Raw genomic sequence first — 21,477 nt, 5'->3', positions numbered from 1 at the left:
AGGGGCCCAATCAAATCTCCTAACTAAAGATAAATTACATTATTTGGGTATTGACCGTAATTGTGTTCTCTGTGGGCAAAAGGCAGAGACATGAACTTACCTATTCTTTGAATATTCTTTCACATCGGCCGTTTGGGGGAATATTAGAAAATGGCTCGGCATTAAAAGATCTAGGTCTACACTTGCTAGCTCTCTTAAGTGGATGAAAAAAGAGGCATGAGTGACTTCATGGAGAAGTAAAGCTAAGAGGATTGCACTTGCTAGCACCGTCTACTATCTTTGGTTAACACGCAATAGGAAGATTTTTGAGAACCTTTCATCTTCTGGGGATTGCATTGTGAGACGGATCAAGATACACGTATACAAAGTTATGTTCTCTTTGTATCCGGATGTCTTGATTCATTTCGAATCCTTAGCATTAGGTCATTGATTTTATACACTCCACTTTTTCTGATTTAGCCCGGGTATGTTCGGAGTAATTGTTTTGTGATACTGACTTTTGATTTGCCCGGTATTGCCCGGTGTACTTGTATATGGAACATTTTTTATCAATGATATTTACATTTACCGATCAAAATAAAATATTGTACACACATCCCACTATCATTCTGTATCAATTAGATTTGCTGATTGTACGCGCATCCATAAATTATTGATTTTATAAGATGTACATTGATGAATTAGTTCAATTTATTCATGGTCTTTGTATATGTATAATAATTATTTTTTCAATAAGTTCGTGAGTTGATGAATTAGGTCAATTTACTCATAGGCTTTGTATATGTATAATAATTATTTTTTATGTACTGCGGCGTGGAGGATTTAACTTTCACGTTATTAGTTTTGTTCTAATATTTTTTTTCACTTAATTCATGTTTTAATAGCTAATAATTGACCATTTTTTATTCGCAAATATTATTGTTTCCTTCAAATGATATAATTAGATTTTTCAAGAATACTCTCCCTCGGTGATCCTGACACGAATCAAAACTACATGCACAAGCACTTTCACGTCTTCTTCGAGTCCATTTAAAAATTTAATTCAAGATTCAAATTGAAATGAGGAAGTGATTATTAAAATGTTCGTCATGTGTTAAATAACTAACTCTACTTAAAGAGAAAAGTTAAAAGTATAGATGTGCATTGTACAGGTCAATATACCTTTTGACGAAGAGATCAAAGTAATGTGGGTTATTATTATTTTTTTCCATATCATCATGTGTTCCACCGTCTTTTAATCTTGAATATTTTAGGAAGTGGGAAGGAAATTGGACACTAAGAGCCAATGCAATGCACAACAATCATTGAACCAAAGTGCCCTTTAGGCCAGAACCTTCAACGAAGGAAGTTAAAAATTTAAAATACTACACGTATTTTCAACATAGATTAATTTTAATTATGATATACTTAGACTTTTGTTGACATATATTATGTGATGTGGTAGACAATCTGACCATTTATCACATAATGTCAATAACAATGTATAATTTAAAAGTACAAATAGCATTATTCAATTAATTTATTGATTCTTGTAAATAATGGAGAGTGGGCTGGTACCAATTTTCATTTCGGATTAGACTATCAGGGACTTTTCCAAGAGACTCGAAGGGTATCAGGATGTAGCCAACCATACACAATTTCTAGTGACCCTTTGTTCGGGTTTAAATGAGAAAAAAAAAATAAAAAATCAAATGTTTTTGTCAAGAGGCTTATCTTACTTATCAGGACATTAATATCAATTATACCCTTCTAATAAAAAGTTTTCCCCATCATATTTCAATATGATTGTACCCTTCATTTTTCCCTTGTGACAACAGTGAAACAAAAGAAACCTTATATATGCTGTAACGTCACGTTTCTCTTTTCTAATTTTTGCAAATATGATATTGCCCAATGATATTTAATGCTTAATTAATAATTTCTCATAATAGTTTGCAGTGGATTATATCTTGAACGTCTCAGACAATTGGCATGTCAATTAAAGTTAATTATAATTTGCATATAATTCAATTAAAATCGGAATAAATAATATGATTATAATTTTATAACTTACCATAACTTGATCCTAGATATCGTGTTAAAAGAATTTATTTAATTATTGTTTAGTAAATTTTATGCAATTTAGTAAAATCAGTGATTGCTCAACATATTGGGAAGTTGGTCACGTAATTTGTTTGGCATTGACATTATAATGCGTATATTTTAATTAGCATAAATGAATTCATAAATAAATGCCCTAAGATTGGAAAATGAAACTTTCCTATTTTTGTACCTTCGTACAAAGTTAAAACATTCATCAACTCTAATAATGAGGGGAAAAAAAGATCCAACCACTTGCTTTCTCCCTCAATTCTATATTTTCCACAGCCTAGGATTTTTCAAAGCTTCATTCCTATATGTGAAGAGACGCATAACATGTACCTTCTTATTAAGGTTAGCCTTTCCTTTTTTTAATTTTTAATTATACGTGATAATTAATACACAAAATTTTGTTTAAAATTGTTGCAGTTTGATCCAAATTTTAGTGGGTATTGGAGTTTTGGTTGAAGTGGTCTTGAAGAGATCAAAATTATGGATTGAGAAGAAAAGTCGTCACATTTTCGCTGTCTTGCCGCTAACTGGCCACTTGAGCAATGGAGCTGTGGCTCACCTACTGCTAGCCTGTCATTTAAGTGACAGGGTTATCCGACCCAAGACCGTTTCGCATCTTAACACTTTTTAGGACTCCTATTCATTTACAACTTGATTTTTAAGGTTTATATAAATAATTCATGGCTTGTATTATTCCAATAACATTCATACTAGATTTCTCCTTCTCTACCTGTGTTTTTTTTTTTCTCATTTTTGGATTTCCACATAATCTTGGTGTTCATATTTTTTTTTTTGTTCTTGTTTATTTCACTATTGTCGTTATCTCGCGATCAATTCTTAACAAGTAGTATCAGAGCCAGGTTGATTATTCTTCATGGCGACAATGAAATATAATATTCCGTTAATGGATTGAAACATGATATTTACTTTATGATAAGTAAATATGCGAGTAGTTCTTGTGTAGATGGATTTAGAGAAAGCCTTGTTTGGCTTTGATATGATACTTTTAACCTAGACATGGGATGAAAAACAGTGTAGATATCAAAAAGTCCAATCTCATATTCATATAGATCTGTCAAATCAAATTCTTCGGTATGTTCGAAATGAGAAAAGTGCAGCTACATTGTGGTTGAAGTTGGAGCAAGTTTGTATGTCAAAGAGCTTAATCAGCAAGTTACACTTGAAACGGCACTTGTATCCTCGATGAATGTCCAAATGTGTGTCATTGGATGATCACTTAACTATGTTCAAGAAATCGTAGTCGATTTGGAGATATTGGATGTTAAGTATGATAAGGAGGACTTGGATTTGATATTGTTATGTGCATTGCCGTCATCAAATGTCAATTTTAGAGATACCAAGCTCTATAGTCGAGATACTTTCACTGTGGACGAGGTATATGATGCTTTACTACCTAATGAAAAGATGAGGAATCTTACAAGTAGATTTGAGAGTCAGGCTTAAGGCTTGGTTGTTCGTGAGAGAAATCAAGTTAGAAATCTTGATAAGAATATGATAGGCAGACCGAAATTCAAACATGCAAAGAAAGTATGTCATTACTGCAAGAAGAATGGGCATATCAGAGCTGATTTTTATTCATTAAAAAACGAAAATAAAGCTACTAGTACTACTAAAAAGGAAAGTAAAATGTGAGCACAGCAGAGGCCAATGTTGTGAATAATAGTTAAAGTGAATGAGAGCTTCTTATGATTTTTGACATGAGTTCCAAACCTTTTGAGGAATCGACTCTTGACTCAACATATACTAATTATGTGTTTCAAGAAGGACTGATTTATAACATATGAAAGAGTTTTGAGGGGTGCAGTGATTATGAGAAACAATGCGCCTTGTAAAATTGTCAAAGTTGATACATCAAAATCAAAATGTTCAATGGTGCTATTAGTACACTTACAAATGTAAGGCACTGTCCAGAACTGAAGCAAAATCTTATATATTTAAGCGCACTTGACTCAAAAGGTCCTAAATACATTGGTGAAAGAGGAGTTTTAAAGGTGAGTCGGGGACCTTCTATTGTCATAAAGAGACAGAAAAGATCTACATAGTTATACATTTTGTAGGGTTCCACAGTTTCAAAGGATCAATAGTTTCTACTTCTTTTTTAATTGATGAGGGAGTTACTAAACTTTGGCATATGAGTGAGATAGGTATCGCTGAGTTAAGTATAAGGGGACTTCTTGATGAGCAATAGACCAGTAAGATGAAGTTTCGTGAGCATTGTATATTTGGGGAAAAAAAAGAGAGTTAGATTTACTAAAGGAAGAAACAACATGAAAGGAACACTTGAATATATCATTCAGATCTTTGGGATCGGTGCCTTCAAAAGGAGATGCTTATTACTTGTTGACAGTGATTGATGACTTTTCCAGAAAAGTATGAATATTCTTCTTAAAACAGAAGTGTGATGTGTTTGATGAGTGCTTCACACTCCTGATATTTATGCCACTTAATTCATTATTTTGTTATCCTTGAGAGCATTTTAGCACGTTTTAATGTGTGTTTTGATATTGTGATATAGACTGATGAAATTGGAGGAATTAAGCAAAAGTTGGCAAAATTAGGGAAAAGGGCAAAATTGTAAGAGATCCAAAGTTTGGGGACTAAAATGTAAATAATCAAAAGTTATGTCGAACCTCACAATGAACATCCAAGAGTGATATGAGTCATTTGGATGAAGAAATATATCAAAGGGATCAAATTTAGTCAAAGTATGATCACATATCAACTTCTAACCAAAAAAGTTACACTCCGAATTTTCAGTCTCACATTGAGACTCATTTTTGACATAGTAAACGATCAAATTGAAAAATTATGTTTGAAACAAATTTGTAGCTCTTTGAGTCATCTTTCTAATTTATCTTGAATCATCTCAATTGAAAATCATGAGAAAAAGTTATGTTAAAAATATTGAAAGACGTACAGAGTCTTTTTGGCCAAACCGGGAGCCGCTACCATGAGACTGAAAAGAGCAATAAGGATGGCGCCGTAGTGCCCATCTTGGGCACTAAGGCACCAGCTATGTGAAAAAATGATTTTCTATGTTTTTGGACTTTTTTCTTGGTCTAATTCAACCCTTATTCGTCTGAAAACTCCAAGATACTATAAATACCATTCAAAATACTTATTTTCTCCAACAATTGAAGGGGGCAAGATTGAAGAATTTGACCACACAATTTGAAGAAGACAAAAATTGAAGACGTCAAAGGGAGGCAAGAACAACATCAATGAAGAAAATTGAAGATCTACCCAAAAGAGTTTTTTCTATCATTTTCCTTACGTTGTTTACTATAAATTGTATGAATTTCATGTTCCATATCATGAACTAAATAATTTATCTAGGGTTTGATTTAGCCGACTTGAGATTATTGTTTCATGATTTTATAATTATTTCTTTGATTTTCCCGCATATATTTAATTATCACATGATTTTAATACTTTCAATTACCTGATCAATAATTGAATGAATAGATGTTAGTCAATGTCGAAACTCGAGAGAGGAAAATTTAGACGTGATCATAAGATTGACACAACATAGGTTATATGGGTTTTGAGAGAAAGTATAAAATTTGTGAAGCTTGCTCCATAAAAGATTCGGGACTTTTATAAATTCTTGATTTTCAATTCGAAATAGAAATATTGGAATTGAAATCTAGGATTAATTTCTAGCCCGCACTCAAGAGAAGGGAGAGGAATATATTAGGATTCTTGCTTTTAAATATGGGAAAATTACCTAGAATAATTGGAAATCGTTGAATCATAATTGAGAGTAAGGTGAAATCAATCCTTAGGCCTTCTCATATTGGTAATTTGCATTGATCAATTTTGTGACAACAAATTACATTACATTACATTAGTTTAAGACCATCATTGAATCATCCATTCATCTGAATAAAGTAGGAATTACAGAATTATAGTATTTAGTAAAAACTAAATTACAATCCCTATGGGTTCGACACTGTTCAATACTATATTACAAAACTTGACACCATACACTTGCAGTACAAATCACGTTATAGAAAACATTGCCGGGGATTGTAGAATTTAATTTTTGCTAATATTATTTCCAAATAATTTTTATTTTAATTTAGATTTTTTCTTTTAATTGTTTTGCGACCCCTATTTCAGGTTTATGCGAAGATCGAAGAGTGTTGGACTACTACCTATTGATCCTAAACCCAATCGAACCTTTAGATTTCTAAGGTATATTTAGAGACACAACTATGAAGCAATGGCCAAACAAGATCCACCAACTGTGAATCAGAACAATCAAAATGGTCAACAATAGGCTATAAGGGACTATATCATACCAGTTTCAATGAAAATTACTCTGGTATTGCACACCCAGCTATTACTGCTAACAACTTTGAACTGAAGCCAGGACTTATACACATGGTGTAGCAGAATCAATTTGGGGGAGCTCCAATAGAAGACCCAAATGCTCATCTGGTTTCCTTTCTGGAGATCTGTGATAGAGTGAAAATGAATGGCGTTACTGAAGATGCAATTCGACTCTGTCTATTTTCCTTCTACCTAAGAAACAAAGCCAAAGCATGGATCCAATCTTTGCTATATGGATCCATCACAACATGGAAGAAGTCATCTTAGAGGATTCTTATAAAATATTTTCCACCTTCTAAAGTAGCTCAGTTGAGGAGTGAAATTGGTCACTTTAGACAAGTAGACTTCAAACCATTATATAAAGCTTGGGAGTGATTCAAAGATCTACTTAGAAGATGTCCTTAGCATGGTTATCAGGATTGGATGCAAATTGAAGTCTTCTACAATAGGTTGAATGGTCAAACAAGGACAATATTGGATTCTGCAGCAGGGGGTTCATTATTGTCCAAGACGCTAAATGAGGCCTATGCATTATTGGATAAGATAGCTACTAACAGCTATCAATGACCGAGTGAGCGTTCAAGTTCAAAGAAAGTTGTTGGCCTTTATGTGATGGATCCCGTTACTGCCCGTGCAGCTCAAATGTCATCTCTCATTAATCAAATAGCTGCATTGACTTCACATGGAATGCAAAAGAAATCAAAATCTATTATGGCTACATCCTCTACATACCAAAAGGCTAAAATGGAGAATGAACAAGTTCAGTATATGAATGATCGAAACTTCAATCAAAAGGAAAACTAATCAGGAAATAACTACTATCAAGGGTATAATAATCAAGCGTCTGAGTGAAAGCCATCATTGGTAGATATTTTAGGAACCTTCATTTCAGATATCATATTGAGGTTTAACAAAGATGAGGCAAGACTTGACAATGTTGAGACTCATGTGACCAACTTGGGAAGCCACAATGAAGAATTTGGAGTTACAAATTGGTTAGATAGGAACTATGATACAGTCCTAATAGGAAGGAAAAATTTTCAGTGACACTGAGGTTAACCTACGAGAGCACTGCAATGCTATCATCCTAAGGAGTGGCAAGGAAGTTGAATGATAAGACATGAAATGTCATGTTTTAATCCATTAATACTTGTATTTTTGTGATTAATTAACGTCTAAATGTACTCAGTACCATTATATTTTAATTTAGATTGTAAATGGATGGAAAATATGGAGTTTGGAAGAAAAGAGCGAAAAGGATCAAAATGGAAGAAATCGAAAGTTCAGGGACCAAGTTGCAAATAATTCCTAGACGAGACGAACAATGGAATGAAGATTCAAGAGTGTTAGAGGTAAAGTGGATGAGGAAATAAGTCAAAGGGATAAAATACAATCAAAGTATAATCACACATAAATTTTCGATCGAAAAAAAGTTATGCACCGATTTTTAGCATCATATTGGGACCCAGATTTTACATGGTAGAAAATCGAATTGGAAGATGAAATAGGAAGAAAATTTGAGCCATTTGGGTAATCTTTCCAACGCACTTTGAATAACCTCAATCGGATATCGGAAGAGAAAGCTATGATCAAAATATTAAAAGCTCCGACGGAGAAAACTGTAAGACCATGCGGTCGCATGGTTCATTTTCCATGGGGTTGCACAGCCTCTTTCAATGACTTCAAGATGGTTTTTTGACATAAACATGCTGCAGTATGGAAATATACATGCGGTCGCATGGTAGAATTTGAGACACGATTTTTTTGTTTCCTTTTTCCGTTCAAACATGTATGGAAACAAATCCTTTCACCATATAAATACCCTAATTCACCCCAGAAAGTAGAGAACGCCCCCAAACTTAATTTTCTCTTTTCTCCTCTAGGTTTATGATGTGTAACTAATTCTCTTTGCTTGATAAAGGAGATGGAAGCCTTGGAACAATTAACTATGAGATCCACCTGGTTTTTTTATTATTTAATTCATATGTTTAGTATTAAATATTCTTCTCTGTGTATTTTTATGGTTGTTGTGTTTAATTGCGAGGATACATACTAGTTTATTATTCTCCACAATCTATACATAAGTTAAATATCAAATCCGTAATTGTTTGATTAATTTAACTTGTGAAGCAACTAGGATAGTAATTTGCTACTTTGAAAATTATTAAATCTTAGGAAGAATATTTATCTAGATTAAATGCAATTGCTTGTGCTTGTGTTATCTAATTCACTGATTTCTCTAGTTTTTAAAAGCGATTATTGAATTAAATCCTTGCGCTTGTCTGAGATTGTTTGATAACCATGATTAATTAGATCGCTTGTTTCTAATTAATTAAAACTAAGGAGAAATAGGAAATCGTTTCGAATGGGAAATTATTTTCCACAATGAATGTTAAAATTATGAATTGATAATTATTTATGGATCAATGACTGGTTATAAATTTATCTAGGTTAAATGTAACCTTTTCTTTTTTGTTTATTTTGTTTAGTTTAGTTTACTTTTTTTTAATAGCTTCCTTAATTGTTTATGCCCATAACTCGATTCTCTAACTAAAATGATTTGCAGTACGATCCAGACTTACAAAAAACTTTGCGCAGGTTAAAGAGTGGCATTCAACGAAATTTCAAGGGACACATGGCTGGACATCAAACTTTGAAGGAGCTTGCAGCTGAAAATTTGAACCAACAACCTCTATGCATCACTTTTCCTACTTTAGATGCTGCCACTACTTTTGAATTGAAGTCTGGACTAATACATCTTTTACCCACCTTTTATGGTCTTGCAGGTGAAGATCCTTACAAGCATTTGAAAGAATTCCATGTGGTATGTACAAGAATGAAACCCACGGGGGTAACTGAAGAGCAAATCAAATCGAGAGCTTTTCCATTCTCCATTAAGGACTCAACTAAGGACTGGCTATACTATCTACCACCTGGAAGTGTCACAACATGGGAAGAGATGAAGAGGATGTTCTTAGAAAGATATTTTCCAACTTCAAGGGCAGCTAATATTTGAAAGAAAATTTGTAGTATAATGCAGGACAACAGAGAATCCTTACATGAATGCTGGGATTGTTTCAAGCAATTGTGTGCAAGCTGTCCCCATCGTCAAATCAGTGAACAATTTCTCATCTAGTATTTCTATGAAGGTCTTCTACCAACAGACAGGAATATAATTGATGCTGCAAGTGGAGAAGCTTGATTGCAAACATAGCAGCCAACTTGATTGCAAACATTGCAAATAGGATAAAACTTTCGAAGGCGTAAGGATCTTGATTGCAAACATGGCAACCAACTTTCAACAATATAGCACTATGCTTAAGAATCCATCTAAACCTATCAAAGAGTTAAATATATCATCCCTTGAACAAAAAATTTAAGTCTAACTACTCTTGTTCGAAAAATGGCTGTAGAAACCTTGCAAATAGTAAAGGCTTGTGGAATCTGCTCGGTAGTAGGGCATCCAACTGACATATGCCCAACTCATCAAGAAGATCCTAGTAAACAAGTTGATACAATGGATGTCTTTCTTGGACAATCACAAAGGAATTGTGATCCTTACTCAAACACTTATAACCTAGGATGGAGGGATCATCCTAACCTTAACTATGGGAATCAACAAGTGAATCAATCAATGACTCAAAATCATCCAAAATTCCAACAATACAGGCAGCTATACCCTCATAGATGACAACAAGACCAAACTTCAAATTCAGGTATGCATTTAGAAGATATCGTAAAGTCTCTTACCACTAACAATTTGCAATTCCAACAAGAGACAAGTGCAAGTATTAAAAGTTTGGAGAATCAAATGGGTCAAATGGCAACATCAATTAGTAGGCTGGAAGCACAAAGTTTCGGAAAATTACCCTCCTAAACAATGGTCAATCCAAGAGAAAATGCATGTACAAACACCCTGAGAAGTGGTAAAGAGGTTGAGATTCTAGTAAAAACAGTCCCTACATCATCGGAGCAACAAAAGGAGAAAGATGTCACTACAAACACGGATGTTCCCAGTGATAATGACATACCTAAGCGTAAGTCTCCATCTCTTTCTGATTATAAATCGATACCCCCTTTTTCTCAAGCTTTGGTAGGATATAGGAAAGATGAAGGAGATCATGAGTTTTATGATACGTTTGATAGATGCGAGGTAAATATTTCATTTATAGATGCTATTAAACAAATACCTCGTTAAGCTAAATTTTTGAAACATTTGTACAAGAATAAGAGGAAATAGAAACTCAAGGAATGTGAAAAGGTAAATGTTAGGGAGAATGTCTCTACAATTATTCAAAGAAAACTCCCCATGAAGTGCACAGACCCATGTATGTTTACTATCCCTTGTACGATAGGTGACACTAATTTTGAAAAGGCCATGATAGATTTAGGAACTTCTGTTATTGTCATGCCATATTCTATATATGCTTCTGTGGTGTTGTGATCCAACTAGCTAATAAATCTAATGCAAATCCTAAGGGTTTAGTTGAGGATGTTCTTGTGAAAGTTAATGATTTGATTTTTCCCGCTGATTTTTATGTGCTTGATATGGGTAATAGTGATCAAACTACCCCCATTTTGTTAGGAAGACCATTCTTAAGGACATCCAAAACTAAGATAGATGTTCATGATGGCATACTTACTATGGAATTTGATGATAAAATTGCTAAATTCAATATTTATGATTCCATAAAATGCCCTAATGATGATAATCATGTTTACTCTATTAAAATGATTGATCGTTTAGAACATGAAGTTTTAGAACCTGATGAAAATAATGTTGTAAAACTTTTCATTGATAAGCATATTGAGGAGGTGGATCAGAAGTTACTCCCGAATACTGCCTTACGGAAAACTGTTTGCAGCATTGAATGCTTCTCCAAAGTTACCAAAGTCTGGTAAAAGTTAACATAGTGTTTTGTCAGTTTCTAACAAGAGACATTTCTATGCAAGTTTCCAAATGGAGGAGGTGAGAACATAGGGCCTTCGAAATCGAATTGATGCCAGTTGAGAAAGGAATCAATAAGTTTAGCCAAAGACAATAAACAAAGGCACTGCTTGGCGGCAAACCAGGAAAGTTCTTTTTTTTATTTTTTTATTTTCGTTTTTTGTTTTTGCATTTATATATTAGGAAAATTTTGTTCCCCTCTTTGGATTTCACTTTACATTTGGGACAATGTAAATTTTAAGTGTGGGGGGAGGAATTTAAGTTTTTTTTTTTAAATTTTTAATGTAGGTCATGCTTCCATTATTTTTGACAAGATAAGAAAAAAAATTTGAGGAAAAAATTGTAGTTTTAAATGATTTTTGGTTGCATGTGCTATCTACTAGATTCAATTCAGCTTTGAAAAACTCATAACATGATTGAATGAATGATCTTCTAACTTAGAGTTAATTAGTTGAGTTATTTTCTTTGAGGATGGTAGTAATTAAATTTTGTAGAAAAAAATCGGTGAGATTTTGAGCCTTTAAACTGACACATTCATATCAGTCTCACTATTTTCTTTCATGAGTGATTTTCTTCCATGGATTTGCTTCTCTAGAGCTTACCTTGATTCTCTTTGAGATCATATTAATACATGCGTGCATGAACATGATTAAGGCCATCTTTGTTGCATAATTTAGCCACATAAGGCAAATAGCTTACCTTGTGATTAATTTTTCCCTTTGATAAACCCCTTTGAGCTTAATTGTCTTTTCTTTTGCAAACCTACATTACAAGCCTTAACCTGAAAAAACAATATCTTTACTCAATCCATAGAGCTAGTGGAGTATTGTTCAATATTTTGAAGTGTGGGTGTGCAAGGAATAAGTGTGGGGGTGTATGGATCTATGGTAGAGCTTTGATTGGTGAAATGAAATGTAATTCCAATATCAATTCATCATTTCCATTGCTAGTGGACTATTTAGTATTAAAAAAATCCCAAAAAAAAAGGTGATGAAAAAAAAAATTTCTACGTTCATGATTTCTCTCAAAAATCCCAAGAAAGTGTTGGGTTGTATGAAATAAATGAAGAGAAACAGTTAAGCGGAGTGATAATCTTACATGTCTTATATATGTTTGAGCTTGAGGCAATTCATTTTTCTTACTCCACTAGTTTCAATGGTTTTTGAGTCACTTATCTAAATAATTCCCACTTGGACCCTAAGCCACGTTACAACCCATGTAAAAGACCTTATGATTTGTGTTATGCATGTGGTCTAATTGGTGGAGAATGAGAAGATATGCAAGCATATGGTAGATCATGTCCATTGGAATGAATTTGAGTGAAAAACTTACCTTTTAAACACATAATAGTCGAGTGCTTATATCCCCCAAGGGTCTACATGTTTGGTTTACTCCATCTTTATATGAAAATGCTAACTAATCGATTATGAGTTGTGTGAGAATGTTTGTTCATGATATGTTATGTGTTTTAACGAGTTTGATTGCTCTTTGTTGATGGCATGAAAATCTTAATATCTTCGTGAAAGTAAATTTAAATTTTACTCGAGGACGAGCAAAAGCTAAGTTTGGGAAAATTTGATAAGACATGAAATGTCATGTTTTACATCCATTAATACTTGTATTTTCATGATTAGCGAATGTCTAAATGTACTCAATATCCTTATATTTTGATTTAGATTGTAAATGGATGGAAAATATGGAGTTTGGAAGAAAAGAGCAAAAAAGGGGCCAAAATGGAAGAAATTGAAAGTTCAAGGACCAAGTTGCAAATAATCCCAAGATGAGACGAGCAATGGAATAAAGATTCAAGAGGGTTAGAGGTCAAGTGGATGAGGAAAGAAGTCAAAGGGATGGAATACAATCAAAGTATAATCACACATCAATTTCCGATTGAAAAAAAAAAAGTTATGCACCGGTTCTTAGCATCATATTGGGACCCAGTTTCGACATGGTAGAAAATCGAATTGGAAGATGACATAGCAAAAAAATTTGAGCCATTTGGGTTATCTTTCCGATGCACTTTGAATAACCTTAATCGGATATCGAAAGAGAAAGTTGTGATCAAAATACTAAAAGTTGTCCGATAGTGAAAACTGTAAAACCATGCGATCGTATGGTTCATTTTCAATGCAATCGTACAGCCTATTTCAGCGACTTCAAGATGGTTTTTTGACATAATCATGTGGTAGCATGGAAATATACCATGCGATCGCATGGTAGAAGCCGAGACACGATTTTTCTGTTTCCTTTTTCCGTTCAAACATGTATAGAAACAAATCTTTTCACCATATAAATATCCTAATTCACCCCAAAATGTAGAGAACACCCTCAAACTTAATTTTCTCTCTTTCTCCTCTAGATTTATGATGTGTAATTAATTCTCTTTGCTTGATTGAAGGAGGCGGAAGCCTTGGAACAATTAACTGTAAGATCCACCTGGTTTTTTATTGTTTAATTCTTATGTTTAGTATTAAATATTTTTCTGCATGTATTTTTATGGTTGTTGAGTTTAATTGCTAGGATGCATACTAGTTTATTATTCTCCACAATCTATAGCTAAGTTAAATATCAAATCCGTAATTGTTTGATTAATTTAACTTGTAAAGCGACTAGGATTAGTAATTTGCTACTTTGGAAATTATTAAATCTTAGGAAGAATATTTATCAAGGTTAAATGCAACCGCGTGTGCTTGTGTTATCTGGTTCATTGATTTTTCTAGTTCATAAAGCGGTTACTGAAATAAATCTTCGCGGTTTTTTGGGATTGTTTGATAACTAGGATTAATTAAATCGCTTGTTTCTAATTAATTAAAACTAAGGAAAATTAGGAAATCATTTCGAATGGAAAATTATTTTCGACAATGAATGCTAAAATTATGAATTGATAATTATTTGTGGATCCAATGGTGGATATTGACTTAGATCAAGGTTCGTTATATTGATTTCATTTAATTCATTGAATTGCGTTGCTATCAGTTATTTTTATTGAAAATTTATTTTTTCAAAACCAAAACCCCTTTTTTTAGTTAATATTGCATAAAGGATAAACTAAACACTCTTCGTGGGATCGACCCTTACTTCTGCTACTACATTAATTTTAAGAAGTATAGGTTTTAATATGAAGTGCCTACAACAGCACGCACCATTGAAGAAAGCAAGCTTGAAAAGGTTGTGGTGTCTACACCGAATCCCATACTTATAGAGGAAAAACAGATTGAAGAGCAGAAGACTGAAGCAGAGGCAACAAAAGAGATTCATATGCCTTACTCAATCTCATTTCCAGTCAATCCACCTATCTTGAAGCCATAGCTACCATTTCCATAGAGATTCATTAAAAAGAAAACTGATCTCTTCAAGAAAATCCACATCAACATTCCTTTTGCAGATGTCTTGGCCCAAATGCCTAACTATGCCAAGTTTTTTAAAGGAAGTGATGTCAAAGAAGAGAAAGTTGGAGGAGTTTGAGACTGTTAAGTTGACAGAAGAGAGTAGTGTCATTCTCCAGAAGAAGCTCTCTCCAAAATTGAAAGATCTAGGAAGCTTTAGCATTCAATGCAATATTGGTAGCATCACATTTGATAGAGCACCGTGTGACCTTGGAGCTAGCATTAACTTGATGCCCTTATCAACGTTCAAAAACCTGGATCTTGAACCAATGAAACCCACAACCCTCACCTTGCAACTGGTAGACAAATCAATTGCATATCCTAAGGGTATTATTGAAGATGTATTGGTGAATGCTGATAAGTGCATCTTTCCGATGGACTTTGTGGTGTTGGATATGGAGGAGGATGATAAAGTACCACTGATTCTTGGTCGACCTTTCCTGGCTACTAGAAAAGCATTAATTGATGTCCAGGAAGGAAAGTTGACACTGCGGGTTAATGAAGAACAAGTTTCAACATCCATCAAGTAGAGAAGCCTTAAGAAAAAGTTAACCCTTGCAATATGATCCGATCAACTGAAGCAGTTATAGGTAATCGAGGAAAAGAAGAAATATTCTATGATCCGCTAATGCAGAACATGGCAACCAGTTAGCAAGGGAGGCACCTACTAATGGTAAATACTTAGGAGCCAATAAGGCGGTGGATTTCATCTTAGCTCAAGAAGTTGATCCACCTGACAAAAAGGAAAGCTATGTAGATAGGCCTCTGAAACACTCAAACATTGTCAAACAAAAAGAGGTTTTGAAGGCTACTCAAGGGTTAAAACTTCCTAAATTTGTTGGCCATGCTACAATGAAGAAGAATACAAAGCCAAGGGTAAAGTTTAGAAACAAGATAAATGTGCAACATGAAGATCCAATGTAGACATCTCAATTATGTAAAGCTAATGACGGTAAAGAAGTGCTTCTTGGGAGACAACCCAAGCATTCGTTTTTTTTATTTAGCCCTTGTTTGAGCCACATTATTAGAATGAAAATGCATTTTTGAATAGTATATTGATGGGAAATGTGTGATTAAAAAATAAGATAATTTTTGGATTTGCGTGTAATATTATTTTATTAAAGAATGTGTGGTTGAAATGATGTCAAATGACTGTTGAAAAATGTATTTTTTTAAAATAATGTGGCTCAAACAAGGCCTTATTCTATTTTTTTATTATGGGATAGTTTATTTTATTTTTGAGTTTATTTAGGAATTCATCAGCCACATCCCATCTCCCCTTAGGTTTTTGAGTATTCAAGTTGGTTATTAGATGTTTGAGCTAAGTAACCCATGTTCCATGCATTTAACATCTAAAATTTGATTTTTCATGAACATGATGTCGCGAAACACTTATACCAACATTGACAAGGAGAAAACAAGATAAATCTCAAGTTTGGAGAAAAAGCTAGAAGAAGCATCCATCAAATTCAACATCATAGCACCAGACCTTCATTGGCAATTCAGACGAATCAGGAAAGTTCTCCTCCTTTCTTTTAATTTTAAATTTTTGGCAATGTTTAGTTTAAGTTTGGGGGAAGTGTATTAGAAATTGTCTAATTGCCTAATTTTTTTATTTTGTGTGATTTGTGTGCAATTTTTTTTTATTTGTGTGCATTGTTTTTAAAAATAAAAAAAAATTTAATTGTTTGGCATGCTTATGTGAGTTAGATAGCCTTGCCGGCATGGATCTATGTAATTGAGGAAATGTGTTGATTTATAAATTGTGGATGAGTTATGTGTTCAAGTTAAACTTTTGCTTATTTGTGTGAAATGAAAAATAATTTTGCACGTAAATTGATTGTGGCATTGTACATGAGTAGGTTGATTCATTTAGAGGTTGGATTTGAGAAATTAGATGCTAAACCCAAATAACCATAAACATCATTATACCCTTAAACCAAACATAGGATGTTTGGATGATTGCACTATTGTAGGAAAATTTAGAGATAAATGTGGATTCTGTGTGTGCAAATTTTTTGTATGGATTGTCTGAGACTAACAGAATGAAAATTGGGTGAAAACTTTAAGTTAAGGGTCAATTTTCTTTTCACCAAATTTTCGAGAATAGATGTTAGGTAAGGGACATTTCACCAATCACTCTAAAAAATAGTAATAAAGAAAAAAGATCCCAATGAGGAAAATTTTAATAATCTCATTGTGAGTTATCTCTTCATAGCCTTTATGACTCGAATGATTAAGCTTGCAAGGGTTTAAAATCTGATATCCTAAAATCATCTGATTTGGGAGTCATCGGCTTAAAGGTTGCTACAGGGGTCATTTAGAAAGTTTAATGGAGAGATGTCCGCACAAAAGGTAATTAAAAGAATAAAATTATATCTAAAAAAAAAGGATATCACATGCCTTGATTAAGCCCTGAACACTTATTTTAGAGGATTAGACCTTTTAATAATGGGGTAAGTAACTTAGTTTATTCTTGGAGGTTGAAGCAATCAAAAATAAAGAGAACCTTCATTTATTTATGTATTGAACTACAATTAGTAAAATCTGACCAAACTTGAGCGGTGTAAGAAACTAGTATTGAAAATCCACCTTAGATTACACCATTGGGAAGAGAAGAAAATAAGTTTGGGGATGTGAGAATCCCACAAGCAAAGTGAGGAAATATTTAACTTTTAAGGTCGAGAATTGAATCAACTTATTATTGTACAACTTTGCACTTAATTCTCCAGACACACACACATGCGTTTTGCATTAAATAGGTGAGAATTTAGCTTTTGCATTATAACTTTGAAGTGATTCATGAAATTGATGTTATGTTTTCAATCCTGACTTATGAGGGCAAGATATCTAACACAATTTGTTCTAAGTGACTTCGTTTGTATTTATTTGTTTGTGTGTTTGTTAGTGGTTTTCTTTAGTTTGGTATTTGCTTGAGAACAAACAAAATATTAAGTTTGGGGGTATTTGATGAGTGCTTCACACTCCTGATATTTATGCCACTTAACTCATTATTTTGTTATCCTTAGGAGTGTTTTAGCTCATTTTAATGTGTGTTTTGATGTCGTGATATAGATTGGTGAAATTGGAGGAATTAAGCAAAAGTTGGTAAATTAGAGAAAATGGCAAAATTGTAAGAGATCCAAAGTTTGGAGACTAAAATGCAAATATCAAAAGTTATGTCGAACCTCGCAATGAAGATCCAAGAGTACTATGAGCCAATTGGATGAAGAAAGATATCAAGGGGATCAAATTTAGTCAAAGTATGATCACATATCAACTTCCAACCGAAAAAGTTATACTCCAGATTTTCAGTCTCACATTGAGACTCATTTTTGACATAGCAAATGATCGAACTGGAAAATTATTTCTAAAGCAAAGTTGTATCTCTTTGAGTCAGCTTTCCAATGCATCTTGAATCACCTCAATCGAATATTAGCAGAATAAGTTATACAAAAAATACTGAAAGATGCTCAGTCTGTCTTCTAGTCGAACCGGGCGCCGCAATGCCCATCTTGGGCGCCGAGGTGCCAGCTATGCGAAAAAAAGGATTTTTTTATGTTTTTTGATAATTTTATAATTATTTCTGTCATGATTTTAATGCTTTCAATTACCAGATCAATAATTGAATGGATAAATGCTAGTCAATTTTGGTTGACACAACATTGGTTTTATGGGTTTCGAGAGAAAGTATAAAATTTGTTAAGCTTGCTCCATAAAAGAATCGAGACTTTTATAAATTCTTGTTTGAAATCTTCAATGAGTGGAAAACATTGATAGAAAAGGAGACTGAAAAGTAGGTAAAACATCTATGGACAAACAATGTGTTAGAGTTTTGTTTAGAAAAATTCAATAGCTTCTGTACGAATGATGGCATCTTGAGACACTTGACAATACCTAGAACTCCTCAGTAGAAAGGTGTGGCAGAACGGATGAATAGAACTTTGATAGAAAATGTTCGTTATATGCTTTCAAATTTTGGATTGCCTAAGACTTTTTGGGTTGAATCTATTAATACATCTTGTTTGTTGATTAATTACTCACCTTCAGCTACCATTTAGAAAAAGACACCAAAAGATGTATGGTCTGGTAAACCTTTTTATTATTCTGATTTAAAAATATTTGGTTGTCCTGCTTATGCTCATGTAGATAATAGGAAATTGGAGCCTAAGTCTAGAAAGTGTATCTTTCTTGGATACAAATCAGATGTGAAGGGGTATGACACACCACAAGATAAGAAATATGGTGATTAGTAGAGTTGTAGTATTTGATAAACTTGCTATGGTTCATGATACACCTAGTGGAGATTTCGAGGGCATGTGTTTTAGATCTTAGCGGCAGTTGGGAGACACACCTACCCTTAGTCGAGTTTTCTTACAGCAATAGTTTTCTGGCCACTATAAGTATGACCCCATATAAACTTCCTATTCGTTGGGACGAGCTCGGAGAGAATAGAATTTTGGATCTTGAAATCATTGAACGAACAATTGAGGTAGTTGACAAGATTAGAGTCATGATAAAGACAGCACATGACCGACAGAAAAGCCATGTCAATGGTAGAAGAAAAGATTTGGAATTTGGTATGGATGATAAAGTTTTTCTAAAAGCAGTACCCATAAAAGGTATATTAAGATTTGGTAAAAGGGGAAAGTTGAGACTGTGATTTATTGGACCTTTTGAAACTCTCGAAAGGACTAGTGATGTAGCTTACTGACTTGTTTTACAATCTGAACTTGCAGCAGTGCATAACTGTTCCATGTTTCGATGCTCAAAAAATATGTTCATGATCCTAATCATGTGGTAGGTTATCAGACATTGGAGATACAAAAGTACTCATCATATGAAGAAATTCGGACGATGATTTTGGATAGAAAAATGCATCAACTCAGAAACAGGGAAGTTTCCCTAGTCAAGGTCCAATGGCGAAATCATGGACTTGATGAGTTAACTTGGAAGAAGAAAGAGTAGCTTAGAACCAGGTATTCAGAACTCTTCAATTAACCAAGATAAATTTTGGAGGAAGAAAATATTGTAAGGAGGGGGGATTGTAAAATTCCAAATTTTCATAGAATAGAATTAATTTTTTTATATGTTATATTTTAATATTTTGAAAAGTTAGGGACTAAAATGATACATAGGAAATTCCAATTTTATTTGGGTTAAATATTTAGATATTGATCGAGTAATGATACGTATATAAATATTAGGCTCATTGGATAGATCATTAATCATGCATATTAGGCTCAAGAAAAAGTTAATTTGATTAAGTTTAGCCCAAATTATCGAGGTCGAAAGATATGGTGCTAAATTATTTTTAATTAAGTTAAATTAAGGAATTTAGAATTTAAGGGTGACACGTGTAGAGCAAGTTTATTGGTAAGTTATTAATTTATTTTATAAATATAAAAAGGATTTGTGTGTGTGTGTGTGTGTATATATATATATAGAGAGAGAGAGAGAGAGAGATTGGAATACAAATTTGTTAATATATTCACATGTTTCTAAACTTGAGATTCTTTCTCCTCTACTTATAATTTAACCATCGCTAAGAAACTTCCACACATCCACTTGCCATGTTAATTCCCCACTTGCCCAACTAATATGAAAGATTCACTCAACTTCTTTATTTATCTCACATTACTTTACAGTTTCTTTATTTCAACATTTCATAACTTGTCCTCATATATTTTTATTACTCATTTTCCTTCCATATTTTAGTGTATCGAAACAAAAAGGACTTTGCAGAATAATTTATAGTACATTTTTTTAGCATCTTCATTTGGTTGAAATGCATTTGAAGGTTAAGGTAGGATACGTCGTACAAGTGGTTCGTCCCGTTTAGTTTTTGTTATTTCATATTGATAAATATTTTGTTAATGACATGACTAATGATATGACATGATATGATATGAGCTCTTATCAGTTATAAAGATATGATATGACGGTACGATTTATTTTGATATATGAATGATAAATATTATTTGGGATTGTACTAATATTCATATCCTACTAAATATTCCCTATATTTACCCCCTTTTCCCTACTTTATAGGTTAGTACGGGTCGTGTCGAAGCGCAGCAATTCGATGGTGTGGTTGTGCCTTGTTTCATGGGACAACAACCTAAAAATTTAGCACGTAACTTGTTTCTTTTATTTCGGTTGCAATAGGCATTTATGTTTAATTTAATTCTTGAACATGTTTGGTAAATCGTAGTTGTCTACTTTCTAGTAAATTAATTAGTTTTCATGTTCCTTTAAATTTTAAGTTTTGCTTTTGAATTTTCATTAGAAATAATATATTGTACAGTATGAATTATTAAAAGACGTTGCAAGTATGATTAACTTTAATAGAAACCATTGTTATATAAATGAATATATATTAAATAAACGTATAAATGAGTTAGGTAACGACTAAAATTTTATAATAATAAAAAAAGAATTTTGGTCATTATAGGCAATCAGTTACAATGATTCTAGCAAATGGTTGATTGCTGTGCAGGAGGAGATAGAGTCATTGAATAAAAATGGTACTTGTACTTTGTGAAGTTACCTAAAGATAAAATAGTTGTTCGCTACAAATGTGTGTTAAAAAAAAGGAATGGACATCGGGGATTGAAGTTACTAGGTATAAGGTTAAATTGATAGCAAAAGGTTATAGTTAAATTCCAGGTAGTGACTTTACAGATGTGTTCTCAC

At 33.2% G+C, this 21,477-nt stretch overlaps 1 protein-coding gene across 1 annotated transcript; it reads left to right on the top strand.

Moving 5' to 3' along the window:
* Positions 1 to 14,804: 14,804 nt before the first annotated feature.
* On the top strand, positions 14,805 to 15,311 carry LOC111404652. Its single transcript, XM_023033429.1, has one exon. It carries the CDS (start codon positions 14,805 to 14,807, stop codon positions 15,309 to 15,311), a length of 507 nt encoding a protein of 168 aa, XP_022889197.1.
* Positions 15,312 to 21,477: the final 6,166 nt, after the last annotated feature.

Source organism: Olea europaea, chromosome 11 (genome assembly GCF_002742605.1).
Source record: "Olea europaea var. sylvestris chromosome 11, O_europaea_v1, whole genome shotgun sequence".
NCBI lineage: Eukaryota > Viridiplantae > Streptophyta > Magnoliopsida > Lamiales > Oleaceae > Olea > Olea europaea.
This window is presented reverse-complemented; position numbering and strand designations above follow the sequence as displayed.

What these genes read in the sequence shown, in the direction of transcription:
- LOC111404652 (XM_023033429.1), top strand. Translation starts at nt 14,805, where the DNA reads ATGCCAAGTTTTTTAAAGGAAGTGATGTCAAAGAAGAGAAAGTTGGAG.